We start from the raw sequence: 21844 nt of genomic DNA, 5'->3' as shown, positions 1-21844 counted from the left end.
GAAGGGCCAGTTTGGGGAGGAAGACGCTGAGTTCAGTTCAGACTGAATCTGAAGTGTCTGTTGGATAGATGAGAAGAAATGATAAGCTGGTTTGGCAGTTCATGTAGGCCTGAGGTTGAAGAGAGAGAAATAAGTGTTGGAGTATGGTTGTTAATTAAAATATTGCCATGTCCTCAACTTTCATATTCCTGCTCAGATGAGGAACTTCCAGATTGACTCACTTAGATAATTTCACACTTAGTTGTGACTAATAATAAATATTATAACTTCTTTATAGTTCTGTGGGTTGCCGGTGTCTACAAATAGGCAATTTCTTTACTATCATCAATTAAGTTCTCAATTCATTGACTGCCTGAGTTATGGGGTGTGATACGTTAAAAAGAAATCCGAACTACACAAAGGATATATAACATTACTCTTGAAAAGGCAGCTTCTGTTGGGAAACAAACATTACCTCCTATTTCGCCGTAAGATACAAGGAACAAAAACAAAGTGAGAGTTTTTGTTTGTTTGTTTTTTGTTTTTCAGTTGAAAGTATGCCTATATGAAGGAAAATTATTAAGTATAAAAGAGCAACCATCTCCTAAGGAGAAACTATCCTTTTTCGTTTGAATTTTTTAGTATATTATTTGTCAGATTTGAATGCATTTTTAGCTTTAAGCACGGTTTCTGATTGCAGGTGTAATAAAGGACTTGCTGATGGTTCTTAGGTCATTCTGTTTGAATTTATGTTTTACTGGGTAAAATGGTAAGATTGTTTTGATGCGTGGATACTTAGATATTTTTATAGTTATTCATGAAAGAAATGTAGTGAGGTGAGATTTTCTTGCTGGAACAGATGCTTTGTGGCCTATTCTAGTAGTTTCTTTCCCTTTTTTAAAAAGATTTATTTATTTATTTATTTACTTGACAGAGATCACAAGCAGGCAGAGAGGCAGGCAGAGAGAGGGGGAGGCAGGCTCCCCGCCAAGCAGAGAGCCTGATGCAGGGCTCGATCCCAGGACCCTGGGATCATGACCTGAGCCGAAGGCAGAGGCTTTAACCCACTGAGCTGCCCAGGAGCCCTATATTCTAGTGGTTTCTTAATGTATACTTTGATTACTATTCATTTTGGTATGGGACAAAATCTTAAGGTTTATTTCACATCATTTTCCAATGTGAAGATGGTTTCACAAGCGTATGTAGATAAGGAGAGTATATCTGATATTTGTTTACATGTGTTGGGTTGGGGAAGGGAATGAAAAGGTCCTCCCCGAGAGTTGCCATAGTTCAGGGAGATAGGAGAATAACAAATGGTTCGTATCAAAAACTACTTCCTATTTTTCTTTGGTCACTTTTAGATGTGTAGTAGGTAATTTAGTATGGATATTCTTGTGTAGGTATTTGTTCCTAACAATATTGTTCGGTATGTGATTCTTGAAACCCTAAATGAAATTTGCGTTGTCTTTTGTATGTTTACAAGGTATGTGTTCAGTACTGGGGAGAAGTGGTACAGGAGTGTGTAAAAGGAGTAAGGAAAGATAGAATCCCATCTTGGAAACCAGCTGAAGTTGTCTGCAGTGGTTAGTGATGGCTGTATAATTTTCAAACAGGATTTGGCAAGTCTTCACAGGCTGGGAGAAAGAGAGTTGATTTTGAATGAGCTAGCTCAAATAACCTAAACAGTACATGATCTTTGCTACACTTACAGTTGTATAAAACAAATATAACTTGTTTAATCCAAACATTGTGGCAGGCTTTCTTAGCAAAAGCTGTATTCATATGTTTGGAGAATTTTCTTCCCGTTTCCTTCAAGGAAATGAAAACACATCACGGGTGCACTGATGATGCTGATAGGCTAGCAGGTGTTTACTCCGAACAAAGTTAGTTTTAGAGAGAAGGAATCCTATGGATTAGTAACTATTGCTTCTCTTTCTCACACCTCTTCTGGTAGCAGACCTTGCTCTGCTGTTGGGTTAGAAGGCCTGTGACTTGGGGCTGGTACTTCATGGTGTCTGTGTCATCTGGCCCAAGGATTCACCCAGCAGTGCTGGTCAGAGGTCTTCCTTGGGACTGGTAGGATGCTGGGAGGGGTGGTTTACTTGTTCCACCGTGGTGGAAGCGGGTTGGGGGGCATGCGGTCAGTCATGTGCAGGGAGCCTGGCAGTCAGGATAGGCTCAGTTACAATGCAGTCACAAGTGGTCTGAAAATCTCAATGGTTAGATATAACAATCATAGGTTTCTTTTTTGCACAAAGTTTACCACTGGACCAAGGGATGGCTTCATACCTTTGGGTTTTTGTTTGGTTGGTTGGTTGTTTTGTTTTTTTTTGTTTGTTTGTTTGTTTGTTTTTTGCTTAGCTAGTTATGAGTTGGGATTTTGTCTCTTACACTTGTAAGGGCTGAAAAACAAACACTGGGATTTTATTCAATGGAAAGGACACCATTTCAGGAGAGAGTTACAAGCAGAGCCAAGGGTTAGAAACAGTATTAGGATTGACTTCAGCACTGATTTGGGCCCTTAGCTGCTTCCATTAGAAGACTCCTGAGTGAAAGCTTGAAGGTGGACTGTCAGAACTCCTTATTTCATGAAGGGCAAGCTTAGGTGAGGTAAATGAGGCCTCTTATTGAAAGCCAAATAGGGGTTTGGCCCAAATAGGGCAGGGGCTCAAAACAGAAAAAAGGTTTTCTGACTCCTTGTGCAGCCAACCTTCTTTTGCTTTACAATTTCTCCCTCTCACAAATAAAGGTTAAATAGATTTGAGGGTGACTTACTTATAAACCTCTTAACCACCCAGGCTTAGTCTTTAAGTGGAAGTCTTTAAGATCCACAGTTTCCCATGTTTCCCACCCCTGCTGGGGTAGCTGGTGATGTTCTGGATAAGATTGTATTTTGAGTACTTGAATGAGAACCAACTAGAGGTAAATCACCGGAACTTCAGCGGGCAAATAAATCCTTGATTTTTTTAAAAAGATTTTATTTATTTATTTGACACAGAGGGAGCAAGGGGCTCAATCCCAGGACCCATGACTTGAGCTGAAGGCAGTCACCCAACCAACTGAGCTACCCAGGTGTCCCCCTGCCCTTAGTGTTTTATGTTACTAAGATTCTGGGATAGTTTCTTACTTCAACAAAACTTAGCCCTTATAGGCAGATGCCTGCCGCTATGAGTTTCTTTTTCGTCGTTGGTATTTTAACTACTTGACAGCATTTTCAAGAACTTACTGTGTTTCAGGCTGTGTGGAGGGTGCTTTATTTGTGTCATTTGTTAAATCATTTTAGTAGCCCAATACAAAGTTCTTTTCATCACTGTTGCACTTTTAGGGAAACTGAGGCTTGGAGATGTAATAGTTTGTTCAAGGTCATGCTGTGTGATTCCAAATCCTGTGCCCTTCATGGCCTTGCTCTCCCTGACTCACTGGGCTGCACTGCAAATATCTATGATCTCCTGATGTGCGCCCAGCTCTGTATCAGGTCTGAGGATCAGAGCATGAGTCAGAAATAGTCCCTGTCCACAAGATTAGGATTTTACGTAGAAAAGGAGAAATTCAAGCAAGTAAATACAATGAAAGGTTAATAAAAGTGATGCAGTATAATGGATGCTGGAAATATTTGGAATCAAAATCTCTTTTCCTGTAAGGTTTTGGACAAGTTCTCACTCCCCTGCCCTCCCAGCTAACCCTTCTGGCTTCTATTTTGTCATTCCTAAAATGGGAGAAGTTTCAACATTTTTATAAGCTATAAAATGCAGAAGGCTACCTACCTCAAAATAGCATTAGCATGGAATGCATGAAGCCTTTAAAGTTCCTGGCCCTCAGCAGTGTACAATACATGGCAGTTCCCACTTGGTTTTGATGATTCAGTGGAAGATTTAGGGAGAGCACAAAGGAAGGAGCATTCCATTTGAGGGAAAAGTAGCAGAGAGTTTGATGCAGAAGGTGAAGCTCTGGTTTGAGTTACTAGGCAAAAGTTATTTTACTCTCACCAAGGGTAGGAAAGGGAAGTACATCCCAGGCTAAGGGAAAATAGCATGAGCAAAATTATGGAAGATTTAGAAAACTGCAAGAAGTTTATTATTAGAAAAATATGGAGCACAATAGGAGAAATGGTGGGAGATACTGTTTCGCCAGGGGTCCTGGGCAGACTAAGTTCAGTGAACTCTATTGCATAGGCAGTAAGGAACCACTGGAAGGGGTAAGTCTGTGCTGTGCCTTGCTTGCTTGCTCCTCCTTTCGTGTGCATTCTGGAAGTGTGGAAGCATTGTCAAAGGTGGAGTGGAGGAGTGACTGATGCAGAAAAGGAAGCCAGTTAGTGGACTGCTGTAGAGGGAGATGATGAAAGCTTAAACTAAGGCAGAGGGAATGGGATGGAGAGAACAGACAGAAGCAATGCTAAGGAACTAAAATCGTTAAAGGTGTGTTTATAAGGTTTCAGAAGTAAGGGAAAGGAGGAGTCCAGGAAAGCTACCAAGTTTTTGGACTTGGTGAACTTGCGCGAGAAGTGTGTACTAAAGATGAGGAATGCAGAAAAGAGTTGTTTTTCTGAATGCTTCTTAACTGTTGCATTTTTTGTGTGTCAGGATTATTCACTTAGAAAACTCAATGATGTGAACAGTGTACTAAAAGTAAAAGGAGAAATTCCACTGCCCTACATGACCTGGTAGTTTTTTCCCTGCATGTTTTCAACTACGTACACGTGTAATGATCACCTCAACAGATATAGCACCTTTGCAACATTCTTTTGTCGTTTAATAATCTAGGATAAGGAGCTTTCCAGCTTGTTCCACTTAAGTGCACAGAGATGGAACTCCTTCATTCATTAGTGTAAAAAAGTAAGTGGTATCCCATTCCATTAGGAATGTTTCCATTGATTTCTTTATGTTTGCCCTTGCAAGTGATGCTACAGAGGACATTCGGTGTATCTACCTTTGCATGCTTTTGACAGTATGGAAACAATTTTCTTTGGAGGCTAAGTTCAGTTTTGTAATGCAGCTTCTGGGGTAGCCCGGTAACGGGCATTCAGGTGCATATGTCAGTCAGTCAGTTGGGTCAGAAGAAGCTGGTATTTAGGAGGGAAAGTTGAACTGCTGTCAAGTCAGTGTAAGATGTCAAAGTGTCAACAGTGCTTGAAGCTACAGACAATGATTTACTTATTAAAACTAGTTTCTTGGTGCCTAGTGTTTATCAGTTACTGTATTATCTTTGGGATATAACGGCCTCACAGAGCTTTACTGTAGAGTGAAGAAGAAGGCAATTATATGAATATTACTTAGTAAATTTACTGTTAAAAATTGCAATAAAGGTTGCAAAAGAGAAGAACTGGGTGCTAGGAGGGGACCTAATTTTTTAATTCAGAGTAGGCAAAGCCTCCCTGTTTGTCACACATTCCTCTCTGCTAATCCTAAATACTATTTTCTTTACGTACATGTCTTCACTGTTGTAACTTCATATGTATCCTAGAAGGATCCAGCTCTGTAAGGATTGACTTAAACAAGTAGAACTTTTCCAGTTTGGATGGTTTGGTGTGGTTTTATTGCCTGCCTCATCTAATTGGGGGACAGAGTTCCACTGCTTGCTTATACAGCTTTTTATTTATTCATTTCCCAGTGGATAAGCGTTTAGGTAAAAGCTACTTCACAAACAACATGGGATTTGCCTCTTTCTCTACATTTCTAGTGCTGCTTCTGTTTCCAGTTGTCAGTGAGCCGAAGGATGCCACCAAGTCGCTCCTTGGAGGAGCGCCCCTCCCAGTCCTGCAGGTGTACTGTCCCTCCCAGACCTTCTGCAGATGCCCATCATCTGAATAGTATGGGAGGGGCTTAGAATCTCAATGCCTTAGGAGGGAGCGCCATATCTGAGCACCAAGTGTTTGCAGGAGGATTTTTCTTTCCTACTCAAAAGCTTTCCTTCCCACTTATGGGTATTTACTATTTTCATCCTTCCAGCTACAACATGGGGTGTTAGAACTGTCATTTTTGCTAATTAATTTTTTAATTTAATTAATTTAATAATTAATTTTTACTTCTCTGATCTTTTTTTTTTAAGATTTTATTTATTTATTTGACAGATAGAGGGACAGGGAGAGAGGGAACACAAGCAGGGGTGGGTGACAGAGGGAGAAGCAGGCTCCCTGCTGAGCAGGGAGCCCGATGATGGGCTCGATCCCAGGACCCCGGGATCATGCCCTGAGCTGAAGGCAGACCCTTAACGACTGAGCCACCCAGGCTCCCCATCTCTGATCTTATCATTTAACTGTTTCTTGGAACAACACGGGTTACAGTTGCCTTAGCCCTTATGTCGCTCAAGTAGGGTACCTGTTTGTAATAAGTATCAGTGAGTTTCTAAGGAGTTGCCCCAGGATGTAAGCCCATAAACCTTTTGTACGTGGATTTTTCCTCAACATAACTGCACAGCAGCATCCCGTGGGGGACCTTTGATTGTTGTCCCAGACTTATTCCTGCAGACTTGTCAGACAATACAGTTAAAAACAAGATATCCATGGGTTACCAGAGGTGTTTCATGATATAGCTGAAAAGGAGGCATGCCATATTACATAATTCTTTTGTTCTTAACATGAAATTTGTTTTTTAGTTATCTCCCTTCTGAAGGTTAGTTTTGTTTTCATATTGGAGGAAAAACAACTTCTGATATCACATAAATAAATACAGACTAGCTTAGACTTTAGCCATCTTTCAGTGAGAGGCTGGTATTGTATAAGGTATAATTTAGGAGCACTGGATCTTTGTGGGGTTGAACTTCATATCATAAGGATGTTTTCTTTATGAAGAACACAAAAATATCTCACTTTGCAAAAATCACCAGAACTCCTCACTCACGTCTTTGCCAGGACCTTGGAACGTGTCTGCCCAAGTGCTAGGCCTTGAAACTTCACTTCCTGGTACATCTTCCTCTACTCCAAAATATTGTTCCCAGTTACTTTCCATGGTGACCAAATTGCCTGTTGGCAGGACACTCCAGGGGTACATATATTCATTAGGCTGCAGAGGCCAGCAGGGTTATTGTCCTGGGACAGCTCCTGTGGGTGGAAGCTCATCTGTGTTTGGTTGAGAAAGAGTGTGACATGGGTTGGAGCGATGGGTGGGTCCGGGACTGGTTTAATGTCTGTGTCATCACTGCCTGACGCCTTAGCTAGAGCTGCTTTCTTGATTTATTTTCCTGTCCTTGTAAAAGCCTATGGAGACTGCTGGGCCAGGCGAGTTGTGCAGAGAGAAAAGGCAGCAAGGAAAGTACAGACTGGTCGTATCAACCTGCTTTGCTCATTGTATACCGATCTTAGTATCCAAAAATATTGATTAGAAAAGCAATTTTCTCCTTCATTTTCAGACATCTACCACAAAACAAGAGTGATTGCACCCAAGATCAAGTTGGTACTGCAGTCGTAGGTAGGGCTCTTCAGAATAGAACTCTGTATGTTTACAGAGACTTCGCGAAGAGACAGTGTCGTCATGAAGTAGTATTAATAAATTAGGCAGGCGTGAAGAGACTGTACTGGTTATTTATGCATGAGATTAAAAGCATCGGAGAACAGCCGGCCTGACTAATTGATGTGAATTTTTTGAAGGACTAAGAAGTTGTCTATAAGCAAGTTCTCAGTGTAAAAATGTCGAAGAGTGGGCCATCCAGAGACGAGGAAATCTTAAAAGTAATTACTCTTCTGAAATGATTTTGAAGGCGAGGACAACTGGATCTTAAAGTATTGGAGTCTACCAATTTTTTAAAAAGATTTAATTTATTATTTGACTGAGGGGACAACATGCAGAGGGAAAGGCAGAGGGAGAAGGGGACTCCCCACTAGCAGAGAGGCCGGCATGGGGCTCCACCCCCGGATCCTGGGTCATGACCCGGGCTAAAGGCAGAGGCTTAACTGACCGGGCCCCCCAGGTGCCTCTGGACGTCTACTAGTTTTTGTGCATTGACTTCCTCCTTTCCACTTCCTAGGGCAGGTGTAAGCATTGCATACATAATGCTACTAAGTGACATAAAACACGGAATAGCACACAGCAAACACTCAGTAAAGTTAGTAAATTATGTGTAATACAGAACTGTTTGCAAAACAAAATGTTAATGCTATTGAGTTTGAGTAGCTGAAACTACTCAAGAAGAAATATGGAAATCCTACTAAACTATAAATCTTTGAACACTAGATTTGGCTAATACTGCTTTCTGTATCAGGTATGTTTAAAGCATTAATTCCTTATTTGTGAGGCAAGAGTGGAGGGAACAGACTAGGAGCAGTACCTGAAGTACCGATGTGTGATTATGTGCGGAAGAGTCCCGCCTGAGCGGCTGGAGGCAGCTTAGTAGGTCCTGTGGACACGCCTGAGAGCACGCACTCTTCTGTGTCCTTGATTAAGTGGTCTCAGGGCATTTACTGAGCGTGTGTTGTGTGAGTGAAAGGTGTGATGAGGAATGGATGGAAGTCTGCCAGTGGGAGGCTCTGTGGGATCCAGAGAGAAGGGTAGGGTGAGGCAGTGAGGGGCAGGGAGCCTGGCAGGATCTTCCTGGAGGGGAAGAGAGAGGAGAAAGGGAGCTCTGATTTTGTAACACTGAGCCCAGCAAGAAATATTTGCTATGCTGTAAACTGAAGGACACATTAGGACACACACGCACACACACACTTTGGTTTCTTAAATAGAAGCAAAGACCCTCAGAAGACAACCCACTTTCTCATCGGATTAAGTTTTACCCTGATCTTAAAACCTCACCTTACAGAGAACTCATTCACTGCCATTTTCATGGACAATCATGCTTTAGAACTGGGCACTGGCTGGCCACTCTCTCTCAACGAAGTGGTTAGTGTGTTGGAAAGGCCGCAGGCCCTCTTGGCAGCGTGTCCCCACGTAGCGTGGAAAACCTAGGAGTCTTCCCTGGAATCCCCAAGGAGTGAAGTGATTGATTGTAAGGTGTCAAATTGTCATTCGAGTGGGAAGTGTTCATGGAGAGAGACGAAAGCCTCTGGCTGGGGAGGGGTATGAAGTGTGGTGAGGCGAAGATTCCACGGTTGGGCTGTGATGTCAGTGGCACCAAAGGGAACAAGCTTGTACTCAGTGTCGGCAGTTGGAATCTGTTGGAGGGCGGTTGGTCAGTCCTTGGCCTATGAGATCGGACAGTGGAAGACCCCACTGGTGTCAGCTTTGACTCCAGGTAGAAAGGAAGTAATCTAAGGGCTTGTGCAAGTCTCGGTTCCCAGGACAGTCCACAGACCTGATGCCAACCCTAGGAGTCCGGCTGCTGAAGAGGCCAGGGGGGCCGGCTTAGAGGCTCCGAGCTGGTGGCCCGAGACGTGTTCCTGCTCCTGCCTTCGAGCCCTGGCCGTTAGTGCTAACCGTGGTATGGCAAGAGTATATGGTGAGGAGGGGCCTTGTTCAAATGAATGCTTATTAAGCGCTTACTGTGTACCAAGGGTTCTGCTAATCCTGTTGAAAGACTCTGGGGCTCCCCAGAGTCCGTGATGATACCACAGTGAAACCAAGGCACACCTAATAGCTTCCTAATTAATGTGGGTTAAATGGTGGATGCAGTGACTTTCAAAGGTTTCCTCTGACTTTTCATAACTGTGAGAGGTCACGACGAGGCCCAATGGGAACAAAACCAGAACAGATTTTAACGTTTCTCCAGCAGCCGTGCAGGAAGGGTAGTACTGGAGAAGGTGGGAGTGTGGGGGCACCGTGCCTTGGTGCAGCAGAGAAGCATTCAGCCCAGTCACAAGGGAGGGAGCTCTACTGAGCAAGGGCTGCGCACAGAAGTCTGGCTACCGTCTGAAGGAGAGGGCCGTGGTGCCATGCGGCGGCTCCTCTGTGTCACTGTGTCTCACCTGCCTTTGCTTTCCGCAAGCACGGGTTACGTGTCAGAATGCCTGGTGGTCACAGTAGGGGAGGGTCGGCATACAATTCATTATGATCGTATCCTTTAACATTCATCCCTAATTGTCCTATAATACAGCAGTTCTGAAATGACCTGAAGGAAGAAGACATGAGAATGTTAGGCTGTCTGGGTTAGAGCTGAGGCCGATCTGGAAGTTCTTTATGGGAAGGCTTTTGTCTCACCCAGGAAGGATTGGAGAGGTGCACCTGGGTGGGGGTGGCAGATGGGAGGAAAGGATTCCGGAAAGACAACTGGAGATCCTTTCGAGAAACAAGAGAAGATGCACTGATGCAAAAAGGTAGTCATGACGCATTTGTCTTTAAGGTTCATAGCCGTGCTCCTAGCTGGGAGCAGAAGCAAGTTTCTGGCCCCTCGTCCAGGATCAGTAGTTTAGTTTTCCTAATTTTGGGGGAAAAAGTATAGAGATAATGGAATTCTTTTTCTTTGAAAATGGATTTGTGATTCAACCCATTGTATGAGCTTAACAGAAAACAGAAGAACCCAAGGAACCATTTACTGAACAATTACCATGTTCTAGACAGTTTATTAAGAATTTTACATCCATTATCTTTATTAATTACAATGATCCTTATAAGATTGCTACTCCTTTTTAAAAAGACTTTATTTATTTGAGAGAGAGAGAGAGAGCATGAACAGGGAGGAGTAACAGGGAGAGGGTTAAGCAGACTCCCTGCTGAGAGGGAAGCCCAATGCGCGCTCCATCCCAAGACCTCGGGATCATGACCTGAGCTGAAGACAGACGCTTAACTGACTGAGCCACCCAGGTGCCCCAGATTGCTACTCTTGTGACCACTATTTTATAGATCTGAACCTTAGGATGAGTCCATTGCCGAAGGTCAAACAGTAGGGGTCATACCATTTGTACTCTGATTACACATCAGGGGAAGAATTTCCTTTTTCACAGTATGAAACAACTTCTGAACAACTGTTTTAGTTTGGAAAATTTTAAGTACAGTTTTTCTAAAAAGTACTTTGTCATTTGTTTTTCTTGTTTGATAAGATACTTTGATAATAAATTGCCAATACATTTGCCTGTAACTCTTCGAAGTTATATTTTTAACATCTCTTTGATATTGTTAGTCTTATGGGGCAAGCTCTCTCCAAAATGTGGAAATGAGAACAGAAATTCAATATGAGTAGTAGGGTTTGCTTCCAAAATTGCACGAAACTAAATTTTACTGTTCTCAGATGCAATTACAGAATTGCCAAAATATGTATTGGTATTTTAGATATAACCAGCGAATTGACAGGTTTGGGGGTTTTTCCTCAAAAAATTATAAATGGAAAGCGTCTTTTTAAATTAGAAATGTGAGTGGATTGTTGGTGTGACTCATGGCCTCTAGTGAATGATAGCATCAAAGTTTTGGCCAAGTTTCTTTGTAAAGTTTGGGAGAATGGAGGATCAGGTTGGGGTTGCCAGCTCCCATTGTCAAAAGAATCTGGGTTTTTAGAATCAGATGGACTTGGTTCAAATTTCAGCTTTGCTCATCTCAAGCTACTGGATTGATTTTGAGAAGTTGTCTAACTTCTCTGAATTTCAGTTTCTTAATCCATAGATTGGAGGTAATCCTGACTTCACAATCTGGATCTTGTGTAGCCCTCCAGCCCTACCTCCTGCCATCTCTTTATGTACTACTTCTCTTTCAGTGCATGGTTCTCCAGCTTAGCACAGACTTTCACTGCATCACAGAATGTCAGTTCTATTTTTAGCAATGCTAAATTTGCTCATGAGGTTCAGCTGGTGTCCGCCAGATGTCTCCACTATAAAGGTATCTTTTCTCCTTTATAATGAATGGTTTGTGGGACTATACTTTGAGATGGTGTGGATATCGTATTTCTCAACACCCAATCATTCAAGTGGTTTTAGAATTCATTGATTATCTTTGCTTGAATTATTACTTTGAGGTTTACAGAATGATGTTTTTTGAAAACTTCTACTCTTCCTTCCTCATTTAAGTTTTGAATTATCCTATAAAGAGCCCCCCTACCCCCTTGCTTTGGGTATCCACATGGACCCAGGAATTCCTTTTACATTCAGTGTATAATAACACATTATCATATTTATGCTTGCTCCTTTTATATTTAATGCGTTATAACCCATTGCTGTATGTATTATTTCTGATCCTCTAACTGCCCCAGATTTGGCCAGTATGAATCCTTTCAAATCCTTTCCTTAGGCCGTTTCACATATCTTCCATTAGCTTAGACATTTCTTGCCTTTCTAGCACAGATTTTTCCATATTTACTTTATGATTTCCTGTCTCAGACTGGGAATCAGTCATTTCTCCAAGAAGCCTTGGTGCTATTTATTTATTTATTTATAAAAAGATTTTATTTTTTCATTTGACAGACAGAGATCACAAGTAGGCAGAGAGGCAGGCAGAAAGAAGGGAAGCAGGTTCCCTGCTGAGCAGAGATCCCGACACGGGGCTTGATCCCAGGACCCTGAGATTATGACCTGAGCCGAAGGCAGAGGCTTTAACCTACTGAGCCACCCAGGCGCCCCGCCTTGGTGCTATTTAATGATAACAGTATTTGGTATCCAAGACTTGAGCACTAGGCGTGCTCACTGCAACTTGGGTGTTATTTCTTTGAGGGATTTTTTAGTCTATCAGCTAAAAATATATGTATTTACACAAGTTTATTATTTATTAAACAATGCTGTCTCCAATTGAAATCCAATACCATAGGGGTCTTCCTCACCAGGAACTAAAAAAATATATATCAAGTAATCAGTGTAGAAAGCAATTAACAGAAACCCTATGTGCTACAGGCTAGTATGATTTGGTAAGAATCTCATTTTACACTACAAGTATTACTGATGACGTAGCTCACTTAGAGTAATTTGCTTTGTGAGTTACGATAGCATGAGAAGTCTGAGGAAGATTTTCATTGTGTCTGGAGTTTGTTTGTTTTTTTTTTTTAAAGATTTTATTTATTTATTTGACAGAGAGAGATCACAAGTAGACGGAGAGGAAGGCAGAGAGAGAGAGAGAGAGGGAAGCAGGCTCCCTGCTGAGCAGAGAGCCCGATGCGGGACTCAATCCCAGGACCCTGGGATCATGACCTGAGCCGAAGGCAGCGGCTTAACCCACTGAGCCACCCAGGCGCCCCGTGTCTGGAGTTTTGACTTGATACTCTTTACTTCCTTAACTTACTAAGAATGACCTACATGACTTAAAATATTAGTGTCCTTACAAGATGAATGGCATAGGAGTACATCTGCCATTTTTAAATTTCTTAAATTATAACGAAAATCTATTAAAACATAAATATTTACTAATAAGGCTTTAAAGATACTGGATGTGACTAATGTACTATTAGCTTAGATTGCTGTCTTAATACTAGCTGTAGATTTTGCTGATGCAACAGCCAATACATGCATTGTTTGATTTTTAAAAATTTTTATTTTATTGTGGTACCTCATTCATGCTTATTTTTCTCATTTTAGAATATTGAATCACATCATCAACTCTCCTAATTAGGGCATTTTGAACTTTACCATATATATGTGAGGATTTCAATTAAAACCACTTATCCTATAATGAATTTTTTTATGCGATAGTATTTTTGTCTATCTGTATTTTAAAATAGGTATTTGAGATCTTTCTGTTATGAACACATGATATAGTCTTTTATATAAAAAGCACTGACGAATGAATGGGTCAGCTTTGTGGATTAAGTTCTTCTGGCAAACAGCATAAAACCCGTTGAAAGCAATGTCAGGTGGGTTAGAGCCTTCATTTATGTCAGGCTACTTGATATTCAGCAGCTACTTTCAACATTTTAAGGTATCTTTTGAAGAGCTGTTTAAGCTCTTCATTTGTGTGTCCCAAGTGTGAGGTGAACTTGACATTGCCTCTTGGCCAAGACTGCAGAGCAGGGCAGGACCAGATGAGTAATGCTTGTGGTGGTTCAGATCTCTGGCAACCCATTCTGTGCAGCTGTGGTTCTTGTTATTGGAAACCTTGGGCTTTGAGTGAGAGACAGCAGCCAGTACTAACAGGTTTACTATGGTAGAGCAAAGCAAAACAAAAACAATAAAATAATTTCTACTTCGACACTGACTACAATTGTACCAATTTTATGTCAAGTATAAAATTTAAGCCTCATTCCAAGTTCTGCCTTGAAAAAAACAGCAGAGGCGTGCGGACAATTCTTGTCAGGCAACATGATGGAAATGTATTCAGCGGGGCGCCTGGGTGGCTCAGTGGGTTAAGCCGCTGCCTTCGGCTCAGGTCATGATCCCAGGGTCCTGGGATCGAGCCCCGCATCGGGCTCTCTGCTCAGCGGGGAGCCTGCTTCCTCCTCTCTCTGCCTGCCTCTCTGCCTACTTGTGATTTCTCTCTGTCAAATAAATAAATAAATAAATCTTTAAAAAAAAGAAATGTATTCAGCTATTTCTTGGGCTTGGAAAGAAAAGCCCCCTTTGTGCTGGCTATTACGATTTATAGACAAGAAGGCTGCAGTGCAGTCCCGTTTGACCATGCTGATTTATAACGAATGTGCAGAGTCTCAGTTTCCCTTCCACTCCGCTCTCTGCTCCTCCTCCTCCTCGCAATACAAATACTTCTTGTCTTGCTTTACTGCTTCTATAATCCTGGTGACTAATACTATACAACGACAAGTATCTGGGCAAAGCAGTTCTGTCTCATTTTTTAATTTATTTTGATTTAAACACTTTGTTAATTGAGGGGGAATAATTTTATCATGGCTATTATAATTGAGTAAAATGTCTATACTTTCTTAAAAAACAATGCTTTAAGTCATTTCTAGTGTCTGCGCAAATACCCAAATGTAGCTTAAATGAAGGTGTTTTACTTCATATTTAGAATATACTTGCCATGATGGCAGGGCAGTCAGTAAAATTATAAAGCTAACTTTATTTCCCCCATTTCCCAATAGTTTAATACCACCAAGATCTTTCTCTAGTATCAAGCCAAGGTTGACGGGCTGGGGGAGAGGTCTTTTCTCCTAGTGTCTATTATAATAAGAATAAATTAGTTTGAAATGTTTAGACATATAGTTTAAAAAAACCAAACAAATGAAGCCATCTAGTTTTTACAGCAGTATTTAGCAACTTTATAAATTATCTTAAGAACGGAAGATACATTTCTGGTTGATGATATGAAAAATTTAAGGCTAATATTAATTAAAATAGAACAGAGTCACTTAGTTTTATAGGAGTGGCAAAATGTAAAGAAAACATTGTACTTGGAGTAAGAAATTCTCATTTTGGTTGCTGGACCTCTGAGACCTACAGGGCTCTGACGGTTTTGTTTTCTGGGTGTTTCTGTGTGCAGAGACCTTTATCATGTCTTCACTTCATTTAACCTGCGTCATTTGAGCCAGAATTCTAGAACAGAAGAAATAATCATCCCTCTTGCCTGGACGACATGTAAAAATTATGTCTTGTCTTGTTTTTAAACAGCACTTTCCCAAAGTACTTATGCCTTAGTTCTTCAGTTACATGTATCCGGTAAAGAGGAAGAGAAGTCATTCATATGTTAAATTTGGTGAAACCTCCAAATTACTTGAAACACTTGTTGATGGATTTAACTCCTCTAAGGTCATACATGATAATCTGACAAACTGGGACCGGAAAGGCTTTTTGGAGGAAGCCTTTTGAGGCTACATTAAATGTAGCATTCTATGCCGTCTGCTATAAGATTGACTAAATCTTATTACTAGTTATTTCTAAGGAATAGAAGAATTTCAGTGTATTTGTTAATGTTGTTTGTAAAAACTTTAAGTAGTAGTCTGCATGTGTTTGAATCTTTTCTAACTCTGCTCTAGGTGCTCTGTGAAAATAAGGTCCCCTCTTGCCTGCCCTGATGTACAGTCTTTTCTCTTCTAAGGTATTAGCCCGGAGTATCCCTCACATCTGGCCCTCATTCAGTATGGCTGGATTTGGAATTTGCTATCTGCTAGGTTTCCTATAATCTTTACTTGATGAAACAGGCAATGATTAAATTTTCCATCAGTTCTGCTCATGTTAATAAAATGAAACAGTGAATTAAATGAGAAATTTCTTCATCTTCTTAGGGAATAAATGCTGCAAGTTTATAGCAAAAGTAACTTATGCCCATATAAGACCCGAGAGCCTAAGGAAATTCCTCATTCTGGTTTCCTTAAACTTTTGCTAAGGATGAGCAATTTAACTATTAAACTAAAATTTGAGAGCTGAGAGTTTGCTATGCTGAATTGTTCTAATTGGTTTCTCCCCATATATACTTTGAAACAATTTGTACTCTTGTCTTTTTCTATTTTCCTGTGAAGTGAATTACTTGAGCAGATGTATTGCCCTTGTGCAATACTGTGACAGTGAGAACATTTGGGGCCCACCTGAAATCCAGGCTAAGTTCTTTCTCTCGAAATCTTTAATTTCATGTTTTGCCACATAGAGTAACTTTCACAGATTCCAGGGATTAGGTGTGGCTATCTTTTGGGAGGTTGTTTTTGGGCCTACCACAGTATCTGACTTTTTACTTAGAAACTGTTGGAAGGATAAGGTTGAGATGTAGTAGGAGAGTGGGAATTAGAGAGTATGGAACCTGAAGGCTCATTTGAAACACGGCTCAGTTACTTATCTGCTGTGTAAACTCGAGCAAGTTAATCTCTTAGTCCTCTTTTCCTCTTCTGTAAAATGTAGACATAATAGCAAATATATCATAGGATTATTTTGAAGATTAAACAATTTAATAGCTGGAAAGTCATTAGAATAGTGCCTAGTACATAATAGGCACACAAAGAATGTTCACAATGGTTATCCCAAGCAGTTCGCCAGAAAAGTTTTGATTTAAATTAAGCAGTTGTGAAGGTTGGTGCTTGGTGGTGGATACATTTGATATGCTTTGCTTGTATTCATGAAAGTTCATTATTTGCTACATGAAGGAACCAGCGGTAAGATAACTAAGAAAACATAGTTGTGTCTTTTGGTGGGGGATGAGGGGTTCAGGTGGGAATGAGCCTTCTTTTTTTTTTTATTAATTTATTTATTTGACAGACAGATCACAAGTAGGCAGAGAGGCAGGCAGAGAGAGAGAGAAGAGGAAGCAGGCTCCCCGCAGAGCAGAGAGCCCGATGCGGGGCTCCATCCCAGGACCCTGGGATCATGACCTGAGCCGAAGGCAGAGGCGTTACCCCACTGAGCCACCCAGGCACCCGGGAATGAGCCTTCTTGATGTATTTCTTTTTTATACTGTTTAAATTTTTTGAGTGTATAACAATTTGAAAAAACCAACTAAATAAAGGAAGGTCAAGAAATGAAAGTTCAGAGAGGATCATCTATACTTGATTATATAGCTAATAAAAATCCCCAAAGAATAAAATTTGGGAGTTTTTTGGTGTTTGTTCCCATGATTCATGAATCCAGGTTGTTTCCTTTGGTGCATATGGTTATTTTCGTTCTTGACTTGAGTCCAATTTTTGTATTCAGTATGCCTTCTCAACAATGTTTTGTTTTATTTCATTTTTTACTGTGCATTTAAACATAGATTTATTAAGACTTGATAATTAGATCATTTGATAAGAACAAATTCACCTTAGAAAAATGTACTTAAGTTGAAATACAGATTTTTAACTTATTATTAAATTGATACAGAGAGCTGTTAAATATAGTGATTTAAAACATGGGCTTCTGTGTACTTATGAAACTCTCATCATATAGTTTTTATTTTTCCATTGGTTTTGTTTTCTTAACCTTGCATTAACTTTAACACTTTCGCTGCAGTTCACTTACTTTCTATTGTGTCACACTGTACTTCTACATACTTTATTGAGATCAGTAATGACGACTCAGCCTGCATGAGGAAATCTGTTTTTGGTGAAGATTATATACCTTAAATAACTGGCACCTTACTTTGTGTGGAGCTTTATGTTGTGAACACATATTCCAGCTAGTTTACTAAAGTTGTACAGTAGCCTAGGAAGCAGGTGGGTTAGGCACAGCTAACGTCTTTTGTCTTCGTGTGTTACTGTTTATTGGCTTGTCTTAGCTTGAGTAAGAGGCAAGGACGGTGTTTTTATCATGCCTAGATTTCTAGTACCTAGCATACTGTTGGTGCTCAAAAACAGTTGACTGTGCAAATAAATGTATAGTTGGGGGGACGAGATAAGAAAAATCACCAAAATTACCGTCAGTGATTTTTCTAGGCTTATGTGGAAAATAAATGAAATTGCCAGAACAAAATTCCTTGTCCTTGGTCTTTGCTAGTCATTGCTTCTCTCAGAACCACTGACTGATTCCTTTTTTCTGCTTTAAATGTGAGATCAGTTTAGGGCTATTAAATCCTTTGTGCCAAATGGAATAAATTAATCCTCAGCCCAAGTAGGATTTAGCACTTTTGCACATCAACATATCAAAGGAAAATGATCAAAGCCTGAATGCCTTAGAACATTATGAGAAATTCAGTTTTGTTTATTCTGTTTATCATAAATTCTAAGTGCTTTGCTTATTCCTGGCTGTCGCAGGCAGTTTGGCTGCGGTAACAAATAGTGCAGGCTGACTGGGCTCCTAGGGAAAGCTGCCTTCCTCCGTTATCCTCACGCGGCGGGGAGAGTGTCTCTCCTGTCTCTTCTGGGGCACCAACCCTGTCAAGGCCTCTGTGCTCATGACCTCATGATCTCCCAAAGGCCTCACCTCCACCTACTAGCTACTGGAGATGAGGACTTCAGCACAGGAGTTTTGGATGGTTCGTAGCCTTACCCCCCTGTCAAAGCGTGGTGATAACTCAGCTTGGTATCAAGGGGTCCCAACTGTCCTCCTCCATCATCGGGGTTCAGTGGACGCGCACTCCTATTTCTGTGAGTGCTACGAAACACGGAGGTGAGAACGGAGAGCTTTCTCGCTCTTCCTCCGCCTGCTGTGCAGCCTCCGTGTCCGGCCGCGCCGCGAGCTGTCCGCTCTCTCACCCGGTCCGCGGAGCGCGACGCACGAACGGGACTTGCGGGCAGCGCTTCGCGCGGGAGCGGGCAGGTCCGCTGGGGGCCGCGGGCCGCGCAGGCCGCAACAGAAGCCGAGGGCGCGGTGTCCTCGAGGGCCGGGGCTGAGCGCGGGTTGCGCGCAGTCCCTGGCGAGCGGAGGCCGGGCCGCGGACGTCCTTCCGCACTCAGGAGCCGTCCACGGGGCCGGAAAGCGCCGGACTTCGCTGGATTTGTACATACGAGTCCGGAGCAGTGTTGTCCTCGGGCTTCGGACGCACGTGGCTCCCGCCCCGCGGTCCGGGTGTTTCCCGCCGAGCATCTCCAGCCGGCAGCCCTGGCATCGCTGCGGGAGACGCGCTTCGGCAGGGCAGGCAGTCCCCCATGAGTGACCGCGACAGCTTCACCGTCCGCCACAGCTCTCCGTGGGGGCGGAGGCACTGCGCTGCGGCATCTCTCTGGCCGGTCGCTCTCCGCCCCGCGGCAACTCGGCCGCTCTGGGGCCCGCGGCGCTCAGTACTAGGTCCGCGGAGTCGCCGCCGCGTTCCTCCCGTAGCCCACGGCCCCCGAAGGGCCTCTCGCTGCTCCCCAGTTTCCGCCGCGGGGATGAGGGGGAGAGGCCGGAAGAGGCAGGGGGAGCCGGACAGGCGCCGGGAACCGTGGGGCTGGCAGGTGGTTTTGTTTGTCCAGCCCGTTCTCCAGCCGACGGTGCTCGACTCGGGGACCCTCGGGGTCCCTCTTGGTCTCAGACAGCGAGGTCCCGTTGGCACCGACCGCTAGGCCGCACTTCCGGCGTGCGCATGACGTCACCGGAAGTGGCTGGCGGCGGCCCCGGAGCGAGGCACAGGGGCGGGGTCTGGGCGGACGTAGCTGGGGGGCGCGGTCCCGCCCACGGGCACAGCCCAGCACAGAGTGGCGCGGGGACCCCCGCCAACCGGGTCCCCAGCTCCCCGGTGTCCGAGGCCGAGCAGGGACGTCCTGAGGCACTCGCGTGAAGCGGCCTGCCCGGGGTCCGGGCGCGGGCGGCGGCGTCCGGGTGCTGCTGAGAGCGGCTGCCCGGAGTCAGGGACCCGCGCGGGGAGGAGGCCTAAGGGCCGCCGCTCCCGACCGCGCCGGCTGGGTCGCCTGTGGCGGCGGCGCGCGTGGCTGCGGCAGGACGGCCGACGCGGCCCGGACCTGGAGCCCGGCGTGAGGAAGCGGCGCCCGCGCGCGCCGCCTGCCCTGCACCGTGGCCTGCTCTGATGGAGGCGCGGCGGCGCCCGGCGGTTCCCGAGCGGCTGTTCTCGGTCGGTGCTCGCCCGACGACTGGCAGGGAGCAGATTGCCGTCGTGGCTGGTCCGGGCAAGCTGTGTCCCCACGTGGCACAGCCGCCCGCCCCGACGTGAAGCGGCGGCCGCCGCCTCCCGGGCCCTGAGCAGAGGCCGTCACCGGGGGGTGGGGGGGTGGGGGGGGAAGGGGCGAGGCCGAGGGGTGCAGGAGTGTGGTGGGAGGCGTCGGAGCAGGACTGAGCAGTTCGAAGGGACCTGAGCGAGCCCTGAGGGAGGCGGCGGGGGGGCTTGGCTCAGACGTGGGCTCCCGGGAGGGACGAGCTTCGGGAAGGAAGGTGTCAATTGTGTCGTAGTTACTTGATTTGTTTGTTTGTTTGTTTGTTTGTTTTTTGTTTTTCTTTAGAAGCTAAAGGTGTAGATAGAGGAGCCACCCGCAGGTGTTGCAGTGGAGGACGTGGGGGTAGAGAAGACTTGGAAGGAAAACAGTGTAGAATGAGGGTAGAAGTGAGGAATCCAACGTGTTAGCCGGTGAGCAGAGTCTCTAAGTCCGGGAAGGACACTTGGAAGGGCCAGTTAGAGAGCGGACTGTCCTTCCCAGGGCTGTGCCGCTCGGCCAGCTTTTCACAAAACTATCAGTTACCGAAACGTGTCTCGTTCATACCCTGGGATTGTTGGACATCAGCCCTCCGGCTCCCCGCCGCAGGGCCGGCAGGTTCATGGTGTCACAAGCTTGCCGTGTCTGATACCCGACGGGCTGGTGTCGACAGCTCCTAGAGGTTTCTGAGAAGTTGTCGTTGGCCATTTCTCCTTTGTCTTGTCTTGGAATGGTTGGTCTGCCTAATGCGTCGTTGGCTTTAGGCAAGTCAGTTGTTGGCCAATTGCTCTTCTCTGGTGAGTTACGGAAGAGAACTTACCGGGAAAGCAAGGGACGGGTCGGTCAGACCTGGAGTTGCCGAGTCTGAGGAGGTGAAGGCAGAGCTCGTGAGAGGGCACTGTCGGGGGTTGTCTCTTATTCCCAAAGCAGTTTCAGCGCCGTGTTGGGGGACCGATGTAACTGTGTGGTGACGAAGGCTGAACCAGAGTGAAGGACAGCCCAGGAAGCCCTGGACTGCTCGTTGGACGTTGATGGTGAACGAGGGAGCACTAGGACATGTGATGCGTCTACCATGTGCGTGAGAGGTTGTGTTGCTGTCGTTCCAGGATGGGGGCAGCCTGAGCGTCGCAGATGTCTGTGCGACGGGGAGAAAGGGAGTTTGCAGACCCGAGAGTGGGAGGGCGCGCGGATCCCCAGCCTCGCGGGCAGAGCTGGCAGAGGCCAGGGAGAACGTGGACAGCTGTAAAGGTTCAGAGAGATGTTGAAGGGGAGAAGTGAAGGAGCCTCTCAGGAGAACGAAGGTCAAGCTATGTGTCTGGAAGACGATGTTCTAAGCGTGGATCTGGGATGGGGAGTCGTCAAGGAGAAATAAAGGAATTGTCAAAGCTACGCACTTTAGTTTGAACAATCGGAAAGGCCCGTGGGAGGAATTGGGTGATTGGGTTTACCCTGTGCAGGGATAAGCAAGGGATTCTAAGGCATCCCTGCGGTAGCTGGCAAGGGTTTTCAAACTTCAGTACGGAGTCGAGTCAATTCAGGTGGCCGAGAGGCAGGGGGGCAGGGATGGATGTGTCCTGTGGGGGCAGAGAGCAGACGCGGTATGACTGAAAGGCTGGGACGGTATGTTAGTCTGCTGGGCTGGTGTGACAAGGTGCCCTAGACGGGGGTGAAGCGA

At 44.4% G+C, this 21844-nt stretch overlaps 1 protein-coding gene across 5 annotated transcripts in view; it reads left to right on the top strand.

Annotated features, from left to right (window-relative positions):
* PDE10A (phosphodiesterase 10A) overlaps window positions 1-21844 on the top strand; it is a 293855-nt gene that overhangs the window by 45577 nt on the left and 226434 nt on the right. Inside the window, exon 1 of one of the 5 annotated variants that reach the window (XM_047734527.1) lies at window positions 9033-9348. The exons of 3 other annotated variants lie outside the window; for them this stretch is intronic. In XM_047734527.1, the coding sequence (XP_047590483.1) occupies window positions 9333-9348 (16 nt within the window). In that variant the 5' untranslated portion in view covers window positions 9033-9332. Of the gene's footprint in view, window positions 1-9032; window positions 9349-21844 lie in introns of those variants that run through there. One more of the 5 variants, XM_047734529.1, reaches the window with a different exon arrangement.

The sequence above is a fragment of the Lutra lutra genome, chromosome 6, assembly GCF_902655055.1.
Source record: "Lutra lutra chromosome 6, mLutLut1.2, whole genome shotgun sequence".
NCBI classification, from domain to species: Eukaryota; Metazoa; Chordata; class Mammalia; order Carnivora; family Mustelidae; genus Lutra; species Lutra lutra.
Note: the sequence above shows the minus strand (reverse complement) of the source record. Positions and strands in the feature narration are given on the sequence as shown.